Source organism: Anabrus simplex, chromosome 8, assembly GCF_040414725.1.
Source record: "Anabrus simplex isolate iqAnaSimp1 chromosome 8, ASM4041472v1, whole genome shotgun sequence".
Taxonomy (NCBI): Eukaryota; Metazoa; Arthropoda; class Insecta; order Orthoptera; family Tettigoniidae; genus Anabrus; species Anabrus simplex.
Genome location: NC_090272.1, coordinates 214,748,563 through 214,768,559, shown reverse-complemented (window position 1 = coordinate 214,768,559; position 19,997 = coordinate 214,748,563). Strand labels below are relative to the sequence as shown.

General features: G+C 39.8%; 1 protein-coding gene across 2 annotated transcripts in view; it reads right to left on the bottom strand.

Moving 5' to 3' along the window:
* Positions 1-16,400, bottom strand: part of LOC136878714 (uncharacterized) — a 137,121-nt gene extending 120,721 nt beyond the window's left edge. For both annotated transcript variants that reach the window (XM_067152156.2, XM_067152158.2), the window contains exon 1: positions 16,372-16,400. In XM_067152156.2, coding sequence (XP_067008257.1) covers positions 16,372-16,383 — 12 coding nt within the window. In that variant the 5' untranslated portion in view covers positions 16,384-16,400. The remainder of the gene's footprint in view (positions 1-16,371) is intronic.
* Positions 16,401-19,997: the final 3,597 nt, after the last annotated feature.

The window sequence follows — 19,997 nt, the reverse complement described above, 5'->3', positions numbered from 1 at the left end:
TCTTTGTTTTTCCCCGTTCTTGAATCACGTTATCCAGTAAGGGTCCCATACACTGGAACCATACTCTAGTTGGGGTCTTACCAGAGACGTATATGCCCTCTCCTTTACATTCTTACTACGACCCCTAAATACCCTCATAACCATGTGCAAAGATCTGTACTCTTTATTTACAATCATATTTATGTGATTACCCCAATGAAGATCTTTCCTTATATTAACAACCAGATACTTACAGTGATCCCTATAAAGAACTTTCACCCCATCAACGCAGCATTTAAAACTGAGAGGACTTTTCCTATTTGTGAAACTCACAACCTGACCTTTAACCCCGTTTATTGCCTAGTCGCCTGCCATAGCATCTTAACGGTACTGCACATCGCAACTTCGAGTAGCCGCGTACCGTAGCAGTTTAAAATCCTACTTTAGGCTACTTTGCAGCAGTCGGTAAGCTGTTGCCAGTACGGGCGCTGGCCAGATTTCGCAGCTTTATTCACCGACAGTCATCAGCTGTTGAGGATGTGTTTGGAACTGCTATCAGTATGCTACAGACATTTGTAGAGAGAAGTGTTACTTAGAAAATGGCAAAGGAAAATTACGGACTTCTCTTCAATACGAATTTGTGAGTATCCAAAATGAGAATGTTCTCTGTTAAGACATAATAAAGGTGGCTTTAAAACACCAACCTGTAAATGTGGAGAAACAATAATGGCAATGGTGGAGCCGAAGTAGAATGCACATTATTCTATATGTCGAATATTCGATAAATTGAAGTGTTTTCAGCCTCACAAAGCACTTCGAGATATCGAAGTTCGACTGTATACCTTTGGATTTGCTGACAAGACGCTCTACAGGAGCACTTGAAGGAATACCTGTGTTTAGTTTTGGGAACATTGCTATCAGTGATGAACATTGTAGGAAAAGTTTGATGTTTTTTGAAGTAAGTTAATGGAGAGGCAATAACTAAAAACGTTATCTTTATCATCCCATTTATGCTTCCAAGCAATGTACAGGTTTATTGATTACCATAATGCAATGATTACTAGAGTGTAACGATTACAATTAAATATACTTCAAGAAGTAAATTACGAGTAAAACTTACATTTTGTGATAAGTAACGACTACAAGTAAAAATTACTATAAGAAAGTATTCGTTACAAGTAATGCGATTATTTTAACTCAATTACTTCCCAACTCGGCTTATTACTTCATCGCCATGCCAAGATATCGGTCAACACCTGCGCGACAGACACATTCCTCCCAATAACTCCACTTCAAATTTCTTGTCAATTTGTTTGTTCAGTCGTGCGTGGGTGGCAGTAAAATTCCTTCTCCGCCTCCACGCGTGTTGTGGTATTGAAGGTACCGTTTGATAATCAAAACTTTCACTGGACTTGGATACATTCTCCTTGTAAACGTGATACTCTTAAAAGTGCGTCACACCAACAATCACCATCGTTGTCTAAATATTTCATTCGGTTACGAACAATAATAATAATAATAATAATAATAATAATAATAATAATAATAATAATAATAATAATATTTGGGTCTCGTGCTGTGAGCTGTATTCGGGAGATGGTAGGTTCAGATTCCACCATCGACAGCCCTGAAGATAGTTTTCTGTGGTATCGCATTTTGACACGAGGAAAATGCTCGGGGTGTACCTTAATTAAGGCCACGGTTGCTACCTTTCCGCTCCTAGCCCTTTCTATCCTATCGTTGCCGTAAGACCTATCTGTGTCGATGCTACGTAAAGCAAATTAAAAAGTATATAAATACACTGGTCGGACGTATGGAATTGGCTCTACTTTTCCATATATTTTTTCCTCCACTGGAGAACTTAAAACGAAAAGTATACTTATAATAATTTGCGAACAGCTGACTTCTGCCGTGCTTTCTTCTTCTTCTTCTTCTTCTTCTTCTTCATGGGGCCTCTAAAACTTTAGTTCCTAATTAGCGTCGACCTCTAAGATCTTTTGCTACCATGTGTTTCCTTCATTTCCACCTAGATATCGACGGCTTACTTCTAAAACCTCGTATCTTGCAATGCTTTTTCTACCCAATATTTTCCTTAAGACTGGTTACGCCTCCCATCCACATATTGATATGCAGCCCATTAGAACGATTTTCGTTGTGTTCATTTTCCTGTGCTAATGTGTAAAGGAAATTGAACCTTAAATGCATTATACATTAGGAGTGAGTAAATACGTGATGAAAACAACATCCCTACTATATCGTATGGTAAAGTCCATTTTCCTTTACACATCGGCATAGGAAATTGTTCACAATGAAAATTGTTCTGATGGACTGCAACTCCATATATGGCTGGGAGGCGTGGCCAGGCTTAAGGAAAATGATGCGTAGAAAGTGCATCGGGACATACGAGGTTTTAGAAGTAAGCCGACGATATACCTGCTCCCTTCACAAAGCTGCAGGTTGTTCTTATTGGGTCTTCTTTGATCTTTTCTCTCTCTTCACCTGGTAGTCCTAGAGTGAAGAGTCTGATTCTACCCAGCGCCTCACATTCGAAAAGTATGTGTTCAGCTTATTCCTCTGCTTCATTGCATTTCCTACATATGCTGTCTCTTATTACTCTAATTCTATGTAGGAGTTTTTTTCAGATGGCAGTGTCCTGTCAACAGTCCTACTACCCATCTTATATTTTCTCTGCTGAGTTTCAACAGTTCTTTAGTATGCTTCTTGTTTGGTCCTTTTATCAGTTCCTTTGCAAGCCTGCATCCTGGAGTATTTTTCCAGTCTTCCATTTGCTTCCTTTGTACCCATTTTCCTAGGTAGTGTCGGGCTTGCCATAGGAAATCCCGCATACAGGTTCTGGGCCTACAAAATGTGTTTCTGTCCCTTTCCTGATCAGTTTATCTGCCTTTTCATTTTCTTCTATACCTGCATGCCCTGGTACCCATATTATTTTGACAATGTTGTACTTTGAGACTTTCAGGAGAAGTGAGTGGCGGTACCAGACAATTCTGGATATTATCCGGACTGCCTCTAGTGCCTTAATGGCCGCTTGGCTGTCCGTAAAAATAAAAATGTTCTTATTCCTATAGTTCATTTTCAGATTTCCTTTAAGACATGTTGTGATAGTTATTATTTCAGCTTGAAAGAATTTAGTGTGTCTGCCCAGGCTCATCTGGATTGATCTCTCAGATCTTCCCCCGTTGATCCCTCCTCCTGTGCCATCCACAGTCTTTGAGCCATCAGTTCACCACACTATATATTCTTTTTCAGTATTCCATTTGTTGATATCCCAGTCTTCATTTTTTATTATCTGAGTCTCAGACAGTTTTTCAAAGTTGTACTTTGGTATCATATGATCAGAAGGCATGTGTAGAACTTCCTCTGTTATTACTCTGTTAATTTTAGTGTCCTAGATTGGGTCTTTGTGCATTCCAGCACTCTGATTGTGCCAATCTATATGAACTCATTCTAGCCTGTCCTTTTATGAAATTGCATAGTGATGGGAGGTCTAGTAAAGTATTCGAGGCTTCTGTCGGCGTAGTTCTCATAGGCCCAGTTATGACTATGCATGCCATTCTCTGTAGGCTATCCAATCTACTACTGACTTCTCCTTGGCTTACTCTCTGCCACCAGATGATTGCAGCATAGGCCATCAACGGTCTAATGATCATTGTGTATATCAACATTACCATTGATGGTCTTAGGCCCCATGTCTTCCAAACGGCTCTTTTACATGCACACAGCAAGTTTTTGGCCTGGGTTATGTTCCTTTCTATATGTGGATTCCAGGTTAGATTTTTATCTAACACTACACCTGGATAACACTCATCACCTTACCTCGTACCGCAATCACTACGTCATCTGGGTATCCTTGTGTATAGAAACCCTGTTTGTTGGACATAGCTATGATTTTATTCACCACGAGGTTCCACGACAGAAGCGAAAGAACTCCTCCCTGAGCACAACCTCGGGTGGCCCTAACCGTCAGCGTTTCTTCAAACGGGGTTGCTTTTATCTTCCTTCCGTCTAACATGGATTTAATCCATTTGACGACGGTTTTACTCACCTTGCTCTTTTCCAATGGTTTGATCAAAGAGTCATAGGTTGTATTGCTGAAGGCTCCTTCTACATCGAGAAATTCCGCCAGTGCAATTTCTTTATATTTCTAGGCTTTCCTCTAGTTTACAAACCAACTGGTGGAGTGTTACCTCAGTGGATCTGCCAGGTCTATATGCAAACTGATTTTCATGTAACATTGAGTTCAGTTGCACTGGTCTTCTGATATATTTATCCAGAATTTTCTCCATTGCTTCAGTATGAAGGAGGTTAAACATAACGGTCTGTATGCTTTGGCTTGGGCATAGTTTGCCTTTCCAGGCTTAGGTATGAATACGGCTTTAGCTTCAGATATGATTTCGGCATGCACGCTAAAGCTAGACCAGCTCTGAAGAGGTCTATCAGGCCACTGACGAGTATCTCCCGTCCTTCCTGTAGGAGTATCGGAAGTATCTCATCTGGCCCCGGAGCCTTTATAGGGTGAAACGTGTCGACTGCCCATTTTACATGGTTATGTTTTATTATTCTGTTGGCAAAGTTCCAGTCTGCTCTTCGAGCTCCGGTCTCTGTTCCAACCGCTTCTTCTTCTGCCATCTCCTCAGCCTCAGGAAAGTAACACGCCATTAGCATCTCCAGCGTGTCCCTCCCTGCCCGAGAAAACGCCGTGCTTGCTTACACAGAACGCTATTGCTTTTCATCCAGCTACCCGACATTCGCTTGGCGGAAGTGTACTCATGTCGTCAAACTCTAGAGTCTCGAAGTCGCTACCCACACTCCCTAGTAGACAGCGCCTGGGGTTCGCACTTTTCAGTCTTCTCCAAAGACGGCCAAGGGACGTTGCAGATGTATTCTATCCCACACACAGGATAAGACGAGGCAATGTTTGTTTTAATATCTGAGAATAAAATGAGTGTACTGAGTCTTTGGAAAAATTAAACTTAAATAATAATTATTTAATTATGCCGCCTTACTAAAAGTGAAGAATAATTGGATAATTCAAACTGATAAAGACCTCCGAGACCAAGAAATCAGCATAACAGGTAAAATTATATGCGACAGGCGTAGGTTTAGAACGATGGTGAACTAACATAATTTTGCTGAAAAACCCAAGCTGAGAACCGCCACAGCATGGACAGAAGAACAGAAGAAAAAACACAGCAAGAGGATTCTGGGAAGAGAAGAAAGCAAATTCATCTGCTGAATAAGTTCAATCGTCCTCTTTAGTTGGTCACAACGTTGTGAAAAGAAAAAAAGAAACAAGAACATATTATTATTATTATTATTATTATTATTATTATTATTATTATTAAACCCCATGGCGCAAGAGCCTGCCAAGCGACCGCTGCTCATCTCGAAGGTCTGCAAATTACGAGGTGTCGTGTGGTCGGCATAACGGATCCTCTCTGCTGTTATTCTAGCTCCTCAATTATTGCAATCTCGTAGGCTGAGTGGACCTCGATCCTGATGTCAGATCCATGTAAAAATCCCTGATCTGACCAGGAATCGAACCCGTGCCGTCCAGATAAGAGGCAGACACGCTACCCCTATACCGCAGAGCGGGCTAGTAGTAGTAGTAGTATAAGTAGTAGTACTAGTAGTAACGTGTGTGATAGTGGGCGAGTCTGACCCATTCTCCACACTCCAGTGCGCAGTCCTCAATAACTCACATTATCTTGAGTATGCTATATGCTAAGCAAGCTCTACGCAGGAAGTAACGACGTCGAGAACGTGGAATGGCATTCACGAGGAGTGGGTGGCCTTCGCAACAGTTATCTTTGAAATACTGTCAGAAACAATGTGCGTTACGGAGGCTTAACATATGTGCCATCAGATCAAGTATCGACTAACTTGGACAGAGATAATAATAATAATAATAATAATAATAATAATAATAATAATAATAATAATAATAATAATAATAATAATAATAAATGAATGAATGAAAATCCACCGACTGTTTCCAGTCATTCCACCGGGTCAGGAAAGGAATGAATGAAGTCCCCTTCTAGTGGCGAGGATAGGATTCGTACCGGCTGCCGAAGCCTGTCGCACTCCTCTGGGGCAATGATTAATGATTGACAGATGAAATGAAGTTATATTGGAGAGTGTTGCTGGAATGAAAGATGACAGGGAAAAGCGGAGTACCTGGAGAAAAATCTGTCCTGACTCCGTTTTGTCCAGCACAAATCTCACATGGAGTGACCGGGATTTGAACCACGGTATCCAGCGGTGAGAGATCGGCGCGCTGCCGTCTGAGCCACTGAGGCTAATAATAATAATAATAATAATAATAATAATAATAATACTAATAATAATAATAATAATAATAATGTGCTATCCTGTGGAGCTAAAATTAAGACACCTAGACAAAGTTATGAAAGTCGAGTGCTTTTACGCAGCAAAAACGTTTGTTATGGTTGAGAAAGTTGAGCTGCAAGACATTAGAAGGGGAAGAAAGAGAAAGAAATATCTCGGCAAATTCAGGGACGAAACATGCAAACTGGGGGAAAGGACACTCCGACGAAAGAAAGAAAGAAAGAAAGAAAGAAAGAAAGAATGGTACCGCAATATTGAAGAAATGGTTGAACTGATGAGGAAGAGAAGAATACAGTTCCATGGACATTTAATGAGGATGGACAGGAACCGGCTGACGAAAGGAATCTTTGAGTGGTTCAGACAACGACAAACAGATTCAATATGGTTTCGAGAAGAAATAATATCAAATTAGCCAAGAATGGAATGAAAGAAGAAAGCATAGTGGACAGGTGGTGGTGGTGATTACTGTTTTAAGAGGAAGAACAATTGGCTAACCATCCTCTCTTAAAACTAATCAGAGGGAAAAGTTGTCAGAGGTCTGACACTTCGAAAATGAAGGTATCGAGGGAAGTAAGGGAAAGGCCACGAAGGCCATGAAATGAATGACCTCGAAAACCTAATAGCGTCGGAGTCGGAAGAGAACAAGAGTTGACCAAGTGAGTCTGATGGAAATATGACAAGTAAGTAGGAGCAATCCCAAACTCAGCAGGGGGGAACTGCGGCCTCCAACCCACGTTCACCTCTTACGACAGGCAGAGGATATCGTGTGTGTTATTCTACCTACCCCACCCACAGGGAGGATAGTGGACAGAGAGAGATTTAGATAACAAACCAAGGAATTCAGAGATTCCCAGAAGACGAGCCAGAAGAGCATAGGAAATAAGCAGAAGAATGAAAATGAAGTGAAGGCAGAGAGACCGAAACAAATAGAAAATACTATCGAGCGTGATTCGGATGGCCTAAACGAACTTGTTTATTATTATTATTATTATTATTATTATTATTATTATTATTATTATTATTATTATTATTATTATTATTATTTCATCTTTATGAAGTGTAATGTCTTTCAGCGTCAAGTCTGCAAGCCTATGTCATTTAACGAAGCGCCCCCATAATCATATATTTGCAACTAGCTCTGTGGCCTCATTTAGCTCCACACCTCTTGTCATTAAATGTTTCAAAACTGAGTCTATCATCACTGTGTTGGTCTCCTACTTCTCTTACCCTCCATGGCCGAGTGCAGAATTCTCCATTCACCTCACATGACACCACCACTTAAGCCCGCTGATACAACTTCACCTTGATCCTCACTGTGAATGCCCTTCACCATCAAATGATGTGTAGCAAAGGTAATGGAGTAACTTCATGAACTCAAAGTCGGAATAAAAAACATATATATATATGGGCAAATATTCGTTCATACGAAGAGGAATTAAAGATTGGAACAATTTACGATGGGAGATTATCGATAAATGTCAACTTCTTTGAAATAATTTAATAAAAGTCTAGGTAAACAACTGATAGGAAATATGCCACCTGGATGACAGCAAATAATGCAGATCATTCGTGATTTATGGACTTTTTCAGTAGTGATCTACGGAATTATGTCTGAGGGAATTATCGCTTTTTCCAGGCCCACGTTTTGGTGTACGGATGTGAACAGTGGAGCTAACAGATGTGAAAGCGGTACGAATGATCGCTGACAGAAACATCTGGGAACAATACCAACATTACAAACATTCCAGCTCTTTAGCCTTGTTCAGTCGTGCTTCGCTCCAGTGGTAGTTTCACGACTGAAATGGTCTAAAGTGCTTCAGTGTTTTTAAGATTTTCAATCGATGAAATTAAATGGGAACTTAACTGTTTATAACAATATTGTTAGTTTTACATCCCATTCACCGCCTAAAATGTTTTCGGAGGCGCCGAGGTGCCGGAATTTTCTTTCTTACGTACCGGTAAATCTACCGACACCAGGCTGGTGATGGCGACGACTGAAGTGTTCATTCCTCTCACGCTGTGGCATGAAGCGGACCATCTTAAAGGCGACACCCTCTCTGCGGCCAAGAGCTGGGGGTGCATTTGAACACCTTTAAATACCACCGGACTGATCTGGAATCGAACGCGCCAGCGTGAATTCCGAAGGACAACGTTCTGCCGTCTGCGATTAAGAGTTAAAACTATTTTAGGAATGAATGGCTTGGACGTAGGTGTTGTATAAACCACCTTCGGTGATAGGGATTTTTGAGGTTAATGAAGGAGGTGGTGGTATAATCTGAAGGAAAAATATACAGGATTATCAGTAATTCTTGTGATTCATTTTAGGAGAAAGGTTGGATCCTCCGAAGAATGTGGCTGCCAATAAAATAAAAGCTGCGGCTTAAATTTCATAAACTTTTCAAATAAAGTGAGAAACAAATCCAGTCATAAAGAGTCGACATTTTTGGCCTTTTTTTTCCAGTGTTCCCTTAGGTTTAGTTACATATTTATATCAAAGCAATCTTCGTACAGGCCATCAAGACCCCTGGAGGGGTGGAAGGTAAAGGCTTCCACTATCCGTAACCTCGACACTGGGTGGGGTAGAGTGGTTAGCTCTACGCTCTGCCACCTTTGCCCCTAGGAATTAACCTGGTACTCATTTCTGGTGTAGACCGAGTGAACCTCAGAGCCGTGCGCACCTCCGGAAGTGGAAATCTCGTTTCTTAAATTTTTCGACTTCCAAACGGGGAATCGAACGCACGTTCTTCCTCGGCCACGGAGCTCCTTAAATATTTATAGACTTTCCCAAAACAAAACAAACAAATGTTGCGAAGCACCGATACAAGCACTGAATTATCGTAAAAATACTATCGTCTTCACAAGGCTCCGCCAGGTTGTACCACTTGATGTTGAACTGCAGCGTCAGACTGAACTCGGGATTCTAAGAGAACAACACTTTTGAATTCTAACTTAACTCGCGGCTGGCCAGCGAAAGACGTGTGTTGACTTCCGATTTAACTCAGGCTTGGAATGAGAGAAGTTAAAGAATATTATTGAGCATAAGAGAATATCCAACAAGCAAACAGTGGTTCGCAGTTTACCCTTCAATTTGATAATGATCCCATATAGGTAATAATGACGACGTGGGAGTAAATGCTCAGTTATTTTACTTGTAAGAGCTGATTTAAAAAAAAACAGGATTGAAATACTATTCTCTCATGTGTTTCTATATTTATTTTATTACTAGCTGATGTACCCGTGCTTCGCTACGGAATTCTAAATTTTATACAGAATTCTAGGTTAGGTAGTGTAAACGTTGTGAGCAAGATTGTATTAAGTTGCATAGCTCTTAACGTTGCCCTAGAAGCACGACGGGCAAGTCACCAATGTCTTTTCTCATATGAAGACTGGGTTAGGGAATTTTCATTGTAATAGTAGGCCAGCTTGCCTACCGTCAGTCACGATCATGTTGGGGAGTTTTCATTATAATGGCAGACACTCACTCTCAGCCTGCCTTTATAGATTCTCAGAAAGACTCTCTTAGTGGTTTTCCCAACTGAAATGAACATGGGTCATTACAATGACGTCAGTAGGAATGGCGCGATTAAAAGCAATGCTTTCATATGAAATACTCGATCAAATGAGAAACCACACATTTTCTCACTTTTAACGAACAGTACTATGCTGCCGAACTAACAGTCCAAAGCTACTGAGCTGGAATGACCAAGACGCAGACATCCGTGATCCGTGAACAATCTTCATCCTTTTTTCGGCGGGGAGTTCGAATAGTGGATAGTCCCAAGGCAAAAACTATGACCGTTTACTTATCTGTTTCCTGGGTGTACCCGATGAGTCGGAAAATCTCAATTCACTACACTGGCGGGGGAAGGAACTATCTGACGTGGAGGCAATTTTTCCTCCAAGCCAGAAAAGAAACCACACCTTCGCTGCTAATTTGGAATAAAGTTACTGTAGATTTAATAAAAGTGAAGAGGAAGAAGCATTTCTTAAGAAACGGCTCTTTTCAGGGTTGAATTTTTAGTTATTTAGTGAATTGTGGTACTATAATTTGGAATCGGCCTAAATTGTAATTCTAGACCAGTTCATACTACTACTAACTGAGACTCTGACTTAAGTGCGCACACTACTCACTCAAAACAGCGCGTCAGAGTGGGTATCGTATAGTTGGCATACTATGATGAACCAGTGTGTTACGTACCAGCAGTATCAGAAAATGTACGAACCAGAGGAATGGCATGCTAAAGAAGAAAGTTATCTAACTCCTCAGCTATTCCCGCCAATATTCAGTTACGCTGTTATAGTCGGAACGCAGCAGTAATCCCATATATCGGAGTTGAATGTTAGCATAAGAGACAAAGAACATTACAACAAACAACGGTCAGTGTAATGTTATTGTTGATTAATGTTACGCGCTTTCGATATTGTAGGCCTTCACATTATTAACTGTCTTCCGGTTCTGAAATACCACTCTTATCATACTCGGTACGGTAAAACTGAATAAAACATAAATGATAGGAAATTGTATTCTCTATAACTTTTGTTAAGTAGTACTTTTCCATAAGACAAAGAACATAGGTATTTAAAAATTAAATTTTAGGTGCCTTCCACTAAACTACCACTTCACCCAGGGTGAATAACATTGTTTATAGCTTAAACTGTAGTTTCTTATTCCCCGACTCTATATACCGATTTTCATTAAATTCTGTTTACCCATTTTGTCGGGGCTCGGCGTTGATATGGACTTAGCAACAAAAATCCAAATTCATGAATATCTGTGTTATCATAGCCGGGACGGTAAAAATGTATAAGACGTAAATGATCAGAAATTTAATTTTATATAACTTTAGTTATGTAGTATTTATCGATATGACCACTAATAATATAAATATTTGAGAATTGAATTTTAGGCCTTCCCCTAAACTACCATTTCACTCAGCGTGAATAAAATGATTTATAGCCTAGATCGTAGCGGCTCACCCCCCGACTTTACATAACGATTTTTATTAAATTATCTTCAGCCGTTTTCTCGTGATGCGTGTACATACATACAGACAGACAGACAGACAGACAGACAGACAGACAGACAGACAGACAGACAGATAGATAGAAATTACGTAAAAGTAAAAAATGCATTTCCTTGTTACTGTGGACATGACCGATACAGAAATACCTTTTTTTTTCAAATTCTGAGCAATGTACAGACAAAACTCTTATTTTATATATATAGATTATTATTATTATTATTATTATTATTATTATTATTATTATTATTATTATTATTACTGACACTTATTGCAGTAGGCAGTTATTCAATCTCTACAATCCACTGATATTCTGGATGCCACGTGTTTGTCGCGACCTTCATGTTGCTGAATAGTAAATCTTTTATCTGCTGCCCTCTTCATTTCAGAAAGGTACAAAAAATTCGCATAAAAATTATCCTCGCCGAATTTTGAAATACAGTCATTTTCTTTCAATGAACCACTTTAGATGGCTTTATCTTTGGCATTCTAACATGTGTTTGAAATGCCGGGCTGAGTGGCCCAGACGGTTGAGCCGCCGGCCTTCTGACCCCAACTTGGCAGGTTCGATCCTGGCTCAGTCGGGTGATATTTGAAGGTGCTCAAATACGTCAGTCTCGTGTCGGTAGATTTAGTGGCACGTAGAGCGAGACAAAATTCCGGCACCTCGGCGTCTCCAAAAACTTAAAAAGTAGTTAGTGGCACCTAAAGCCAATAACATTATTATTATTATTATTACTTGTCTTTGAAATGAATCTTCTCATCCAGATTACATACAACAATGTCGCGTCGCTCTCTAGACATGTAGATTTAGCATAGGGGTTTTAGAAGATGTAATTACTTTATTTCACAGTTTATGAACCGAGTACTGACCTGTTGATGTTTGAGTAGGCCTATTCTCGTTTATTGAAAGCTCTAATGATATTTAGATATGTTGATTACCCAAGGTAAAGACACAATACTGCCTGAAGGCAGTATTACTGGACCTTTATGTTTTCTTATATATATGAATGATATGAGTAAAGAAGTGGAGTCAGATATAAGGCTTTTTGCAGATGATTGTGTTCTGTATAGAGTAATAAATAAGTTACAAGATTGTGAGCAAGTGCAAAATGACCTCGATTATGTTATGAGATGGAGTTAAACGGGGTTAAACGTCAGGTTTTGAGTTTCACAAATAGGAAGAGTCCTCTCAGTTTTAATTACTCCGTTGATGGGGTGAAAGTTCCTTTTGGAGATCATTGTAAGCACCTAGGTCTTAATATAAGGAAAGAACTTCATTTTGGTAATCACGTAAATATGATTGTAAATAACGGGTACAGATCTCTGCACATGGTTATGAGGGTGTTTAGGGGTTGTAGTAACGAGGTTAAGGAGAGGGGTTATAAGTCTCTGGTAAGACCCCAACTAGAGTATGGTTCCAATGTACGGGACCCCCACCAACATTACTTGACTCAAGAACTGGAAAAAATCCAAAGAAAAGCAGCTCCATTTGTTTTGGGTGATTTCAGATACAATAAAGCGTTACAAAAAGCAAACAATGCGAGGCGTTTAAAAACTATTCTTAAACGTTGTATGCTGGGGTGGAGACAAAGCCGGACTTCATTACGGTAAGTTCCAAATTTTAAATTCCTAGGTGTTCAGGCAGAAATAAACATAAATATTTCCAAATTCGGACTTGATATGGTGCTGCTTGTTGTTCAAAGGGGCCTAACATCTAAGGTCATCGGCCCTGTGACTTGATAGAATCTGATTATGTTCCTTTAAGAATAGTTTCATAGTATGTTTCTTTACAGGTATGTTATAATGCAATATATTGATCTTGTGTGTTCGACAGACTGAAATGCTTTTAAGTTAGACCTACATTAACTGATTCGACACTTGTAAGTGTGGCTTCCTTCTTAACAAGGAAAAAATATATTTGAAAACAAGAAATAAGTATGAAAAAATTGCTGAAAATGTCAAAAGAACGAGGTGAATGTGAAATAAGTAAAAAAAAAAAAAAAAGGGCAGAACTGACTAAATAATTCTGTTAAATTTCCGTTTGTAAAAATAAAATGATCATTGTCTGTCCCATCAACGGTTGCTAGGTAAATCGCATCACACATTTCGTATCGCTAAGGTCAGATGACCGCCAGTCATACAGTATGTATGTCAAAATGACTAAATAAATACGCATTTTTCTATTCAGGGGGGCATGATCAGGATTTATGTATAAGTTAACAGCATCAACATCCGAGCCCTAGTGATGACTGAGGTAGCGGAAGTTTCTGTGGGGGCACCTTACGAGCCAAGTGCTTGGAACACACATCCTCAGCTTAAGGACCTTGAAAGGACGTATCAGGGAAGAGGTCCAGACAATTATAAGTGAAACGCTGGTGATGGTAATGGATTGTTTTGTTCGCCTACTCAGATAACTGGTGTGATTTGCTGAACATAAGACAACTTGGATCTGCCACGAAATTTGAAAAGTGGTACGAGGGCTGGATCGAGGTCCACTCAGCCTCGGGAGGTCAACTGAGTAGAGGAGAGTTCGATTCCCACTCAGCCATCCTAGAAGTGGTTTTCAACTTCTTCTCCAAGCAAATGTCGGGATGGTACCTAACTTAAGGCCGCTTCCCTCCCTCTTCCTTGTCCATCCCTTACGATCTTCCAGTCCGCCCCCAATAGGTCCCTGTTCAGCATAGCAGATGAGGCGCCTGTGCGAGGTACTGGACCTATTCTCCGGTTGTATTCCTCGACCCAAAGTCTCACGCTCCAGGACACTGAGCGGTAGATATGGGGTCCCTCACTGAGTCCGAGTGAAAAACCAACCCTGGAGGGTAAACGGATTCGGAAAGAAGGAAACAAAGAAAGATAGAAAGAAAAGTCCATAGGACGCCACAATATGTACACTCAATCGCACAAAAACTGGCCGTCGCAGAAGACGACTTTCTTTTAACCCCCTTTTGTTTGAAACAGGATTAAGATATTGTACAGGTGGTAGGATTCTAAGTATCACCTCTTCGGCCACCGGCTATGCACAGTTTACGAATATCCTCGCATATAAAATTAAATATTTCTTTGTCGGCCAATTCTTGTGAAGTTGAGTCTACCAATTTTGTCGGAGGTTGTTCTGCACAAGTGTCCACTCATATTATCAAGAAGTGTTCAGTGGTACCATGGTCTACATACTTCACTTGAGCGATGATCATCTCACTGTCAGATTCCAGCATAAATGATTCATTGAAGGGTTTCCTTAAAAATTCAAAAATATAAAGTGACTGTTCATGGAAGGTCGAGTTGTAGCCTTTTAAGTTTTCAGTAGATTCAGTCAAAGAAAATATAATAATTTATTATCAAATCATCTTTATTTTATGTATAAAAATATACTTGCAGCAATTTTCCCCGTTTTTTCTTATTAATTTTTTGTATGGCTATAGCACTAGAACAGAAAAGTTTGTTTCTCAATGCATCAACAGTCTTCACCTGCCTTCTGAACACTCGTAACATTTTACAATGAAAATACATAGTTTCGGTTCTAGGCATATAACAGTACAGCGTCTCGCACGTTTCCGAGGCCCAGCGACAACGGAACAAGATAACACTGACAGGAACTTGAAATACAATTTCAGTCAAGCTTTCTTAAATTGTTTCCGTTTGGAAACAGAAAGAAAAAAGCGAATCAACTCAAAAAAATAAACACTTCTTATTAAAAACTCTACTGGGGAACAAAATACTGCATTAACAATAGAAAACAGGTTCACATTACACAACGTCTCTTAGAAACTGCCAGTTTATAAAAAAATCGGTGCGAACACATTGTATGTATGTATGTACAGTCCTCAGCCCGAAGGCTAGTTGGATCCTTAACAGCTCCACCATGACCAAGGCATCACTGAAGAGGCGTACTACGGAAATGAGGAGTGAGGTAGTTTCCCGTTGCTTTCCTCTCTGATCCAGAGGTTACTATTACATATCAGTCTGCCAAGCCCACTGAAATGCATACACCGACTGATCCTATGAGCAAAATTTTCACACCATTCGTAGTAGTGACTGGCTGCGTATGCAATGACATGACTAGGATTAGAATCCCTTATAAAAAGACGAAAAACAATTTAAAATAGACAACACAATTAATGTAGGCGGTCCTACACCCCGACAGTCCTTACACACCAGCAATTTACGTGGGAACGGAGCGTTCAAAGGTATTCTGGAAGATTTCACAACAAAAAGAAATGAAGAAAGTGAATGTTCAAAGTTTTAATAGATTTTTAAAATTCATACTTTTTCAAAACATTTGTTTAATAATATTCTGTAAAATAATTTCATAGACCTAATGTTCAATAAATTACATTATTTACCAACATTTAATGTTAATTTGTTCAGGCGTTCTAAGAGATAATTTGTGAGGGGGGCCAGATTTCGATTGCCCATAGACTTCCACAGGGTTTAATGCGGCACTAGATTTGCTTATTTTAATCATCACTTCAGTACCTAAAATCAGTAGAAGAAGAAATCGACTACTCGTTTCACTAGGGCCTATCCACTCATGACGAAATTTCCCACCGGGGCTTATTACCTACGTACTGTAGCTGTACTGCCACCTTAAATGAGGACTCTTCCACTCATTGTTAAAACGGTAAGATCCCGACGACCACAAATACTGCGTATCTTAATGGGATCTATGAAAATTTAAAAAAAACTTCCCTTTATCACGGGCTGATAAAAACATATTTCCACTTTTCCAATTTAAAACATCATGGATGTACGTAAATATATAAAAGATATGTTAGTGAAATATTCACAATGTTGTAAAGCTGATCCTTTGATTGGTTATATTCGCTCATGATATTGTGAATACACTGGTACAGAGATATGGTTTCCCTCAAAGAAAATGAATGAAATTGCAGTTAAAAAGACTATATACACGTATCTAAAAATAGCAATGTTAGAGTTGTATCAGCTTTCGCGGCAGCAATGAACGAGCGGTATAAAGAAGTCAAAGCGGCCGTGTGCTTACCTGAGATACCATGATGTCCGCACCGCACAAGAGCTCCAACCACTGTGTGAGCTACGAGCCTGCCACACTCTCTTAACAGCGCTCTCTCCTCAACAATGGAGAAGTGAGGTGGTGGTGACAGCTTTCGTCCACATGGCCCGCATGGGACCACAACAATATTAGGGACACCAGGAAGGGGGCGTCGTGGAACCTGGGTGTCTCACAGAAATAACTGAATTGCTATGTAATTTCTACAGTACAGCCCAAAGGGTATTTTAAAGAAATGTGCGTGCAGTTGAGACTCCATAATTCGAGTATTGATAATCCTATACCTATCGCCCTCTATAACTTACTAGCTCCAGGCAGAATCGATTATATTCGAGATCTTTTTTAAGAACGACAATTGTATTCAGAACAATGTTTTCGAGAGGTATAATAGAATCTTTGTAATTCGAGTACTGATTTTATACTCACGTAAGAAATTCTTGTCCGGCTTCTTGGACAGCGTAGTGGGCTTCGGTTCAGAAGGCCCCGAGTTCGATTCCCGGCTGGGAATTTTAATCTTAAATGGTTAATTCCTTTGGATCTGTAACTCGGTGATTTTACTGTCCCCAACATCCCTGCAACTCACTCGCGACACACAATACTGTCCTCCACCACAATTACAAGCAGTTTCCTTTACACGGCAGATGCCGCCCTCCGTCGTCGGAGTGTCTACCTCATAAGGGCTGCACTGGGTTAAAAATAGCCAGACAAAAAGTATTATTACGGTAGTTCTCGAATGTTTGACTCAAACAAAGAAACGTGGACTTCTTGGAGACAAATTTACTTGTAGTAATCCCACTTCATTGCTAGTGAGATTATTTAAACATTTTGAACTAAAATTTGTGGTTAGGGAAGATATCTTGCTAACTGAAAGAGTCGAGCCCATTCGTGTCCCCCCACTCCCCCCGAAAATTTCCTGAAAAACAGTCCATGCAATCTCTGCCATGTTCCAGGATCAACTGCGTTATGGTACTCCCAAGACAAGAGAAATCTAGAAGAATCATTATACTGGAGCAATTATTAGAGAGGTTTGAGGAGAATATAATGAATTGATTGATTCTTCGGCTGGTTAATATTCCCTCTATCGAATAATAGAGAAGAGGGGGGAGGGGGGAGTGATTAGCGTAGAGGCTTCACACTGGCTTTCTACTCGGAAGATCAAAGTTCGATTCGCGGTTGATCCCTCCCGGGTGGGATTTTCACTTGAAAAAGCAGAGGTGACTCCAGCGACCTCATAAATACAGGATGGGCAAAATAAAACTGGTGCAGAAAATATTTATAATACTGACAATTGTCAATGAACAGGAGAACTGCCCATCACACGAAATGCTGGAAACCGTGATTTCGATGCTCCAAACAGTTGCTGTCACACATCTGCGCATCTCCCGAGTACGTGACTGTGTCATTACGTGCGAGTGAGAGGAGCAGACGCGTTTAGTGACCAGTTGAATGCAATACAAAATGGTGCTAACGATAAAACAGCGCCTGTTTGCAAAGCACGATTCGTGGAAAACCTGTGCGGAACTGTTTGCACAAGAGTTTAAGACTGAAGATGTTTTGGCAAAACCTCCAGCAAAGTCTGCAATGCAAAACTTAGGGGGGAAATGTCATGAAACGGGTTCTGTAGCGAATAAAAACCGTAACAATTCGAAAAGATTTCGAACAGAGTCAATATTGCTCGAGCGAACGAAAGCCTGGAACGAAGTTCGACGAAATCTCAACGCCGTTTATCTGTGCAAGTGGGAATTAAGAGGTCGTCGTGTCGAGACATTACCAATCAATCAATCAATCAATCAATCAATCAATCAATACTGATCAGCATTTAGGGCAGTCGCCCAGGTGGCAGATTCCCTATCTGTTGTTTTCCTAGCCTTTTCTTAAACGATCGCAAAGAAATTGGAAATTTATTGAACATCTCCCTTCGTAAGTTATTCCTACCCATAAACGATTATTTGCCCCAATTTGTCCTCTTGAATTCCAGTTTTATCTTCATATTGTGTATTTCCTACTTTTAATGACATCGCTCAAATATATTCGTGTACTGATGTCATTTCACGCCATCATCCACTGGCAGCTCGGAACATCCCACTTAGTCGAGCAGCTCGTCTCCTTTCTCCCAAGTTTTCCCAGTCCAAACTTTGCAACATTTTTGTAACGCTACTCTTTTGTCGGAAATCACCCAGAACAAACCGAGCTGCTTTTCTTTGGATTTTTACTTCTTGAATCAAGTAATCCTGGTGAGGGTCCCATACACTGGAACCATACTCTAGTTGGGGTCTTACCAGAGACTTACCGTATATGCCCTCTCCTCTACATCCTTACTACAACCCCTAAACACCCTCATAACCATGTGCAGAAATATGTACCCTTTATTTACAATCCCATTTATGTGTTTACCCCAATGAAGATCTTTTCTTATATTAACACCTAGATACTTACAATGATCCCCAAAAGGAACTTTCACCCCATCAACGCAGTAATTAATTTGTTAATTTGTGAAACTCACAAACTGACTTTTAACCGCGTTTATCATCATACCATTGCCTGCTGTCCATCTCACAACACTATCGAGGTCACGTTGCAGTTGCTCACAATCTTGTAACGTATTTATTACTCTATACAGAATAACATCATCCTCAAAAAGCCTTACCTCTGATTCCACTTTATTCATATCATTTATATATATATATATATATGAAAACATAAAGGTCCGATAATACTGCCTTGAGGAATTCCCCTCTTAATTATTACAGAGTCAGATAAAGCTTCGCCTACTCTAATACTCTTGAGTTCTATTTTCTAGAAACTTAGCCACCCATTCGGTCACTCTTTTGTCAAGTCCAATTGAACTCATTTTTGCCAGTAGTCTCCCATGATCTACCCTATCAAATGCCGTAGATAGGTCAATCGCGATACAGTCCATTTGACCTCCTGAATCCAGGGTACCTGCTATATCTTGCTGGAATCCTACAAGTTGAGCTTCAGTGGAATAACCTTTCCTAAACCCAAACTGCCTTCTATCAAACCAGTGATTCCAGGAATCATTAATGAACAAGGGGAGTGTGTATGCAAGGCAGAGGTATTCAGTGAGCAGTATGTAAAGATTGTTGGTTACAAGGATAATGTCCAGATAGAGGAGGTGATACTAAAGAAGTTTGACGAAATATAAACGCCGTTTATCTATGAAAATGGGAATTAACAGATCGTCGTGTCGAGACATTATCAGAAAGGACCTGCATCTGTATCCTTACAAATGTACTGTTGTGCATGCGTTAAAGCGTCCAGACAAACCTTTGCGTCGACGCAAGTGTAATAGATTAATATAACTTGGAAACAATATTTAACCCAAATGTCGAGCTCGACAAATTATTATTATTATTATTATTATTATTATTATTATTATTATTATTATTATTATTATTATTATTATTACTTGTGAGGTGTGGCTATGAAGTTGTTTACATCTATTAGTATTAGCATTATTTATATAGTTACGTCCGGACTTTATTTGATATAATCATGATCGTATTATTTGTGAGGTTATGTCATGAAACATCTGCTGTATGCATATTAATATGAGTATATTTAATGTAAGAACACCT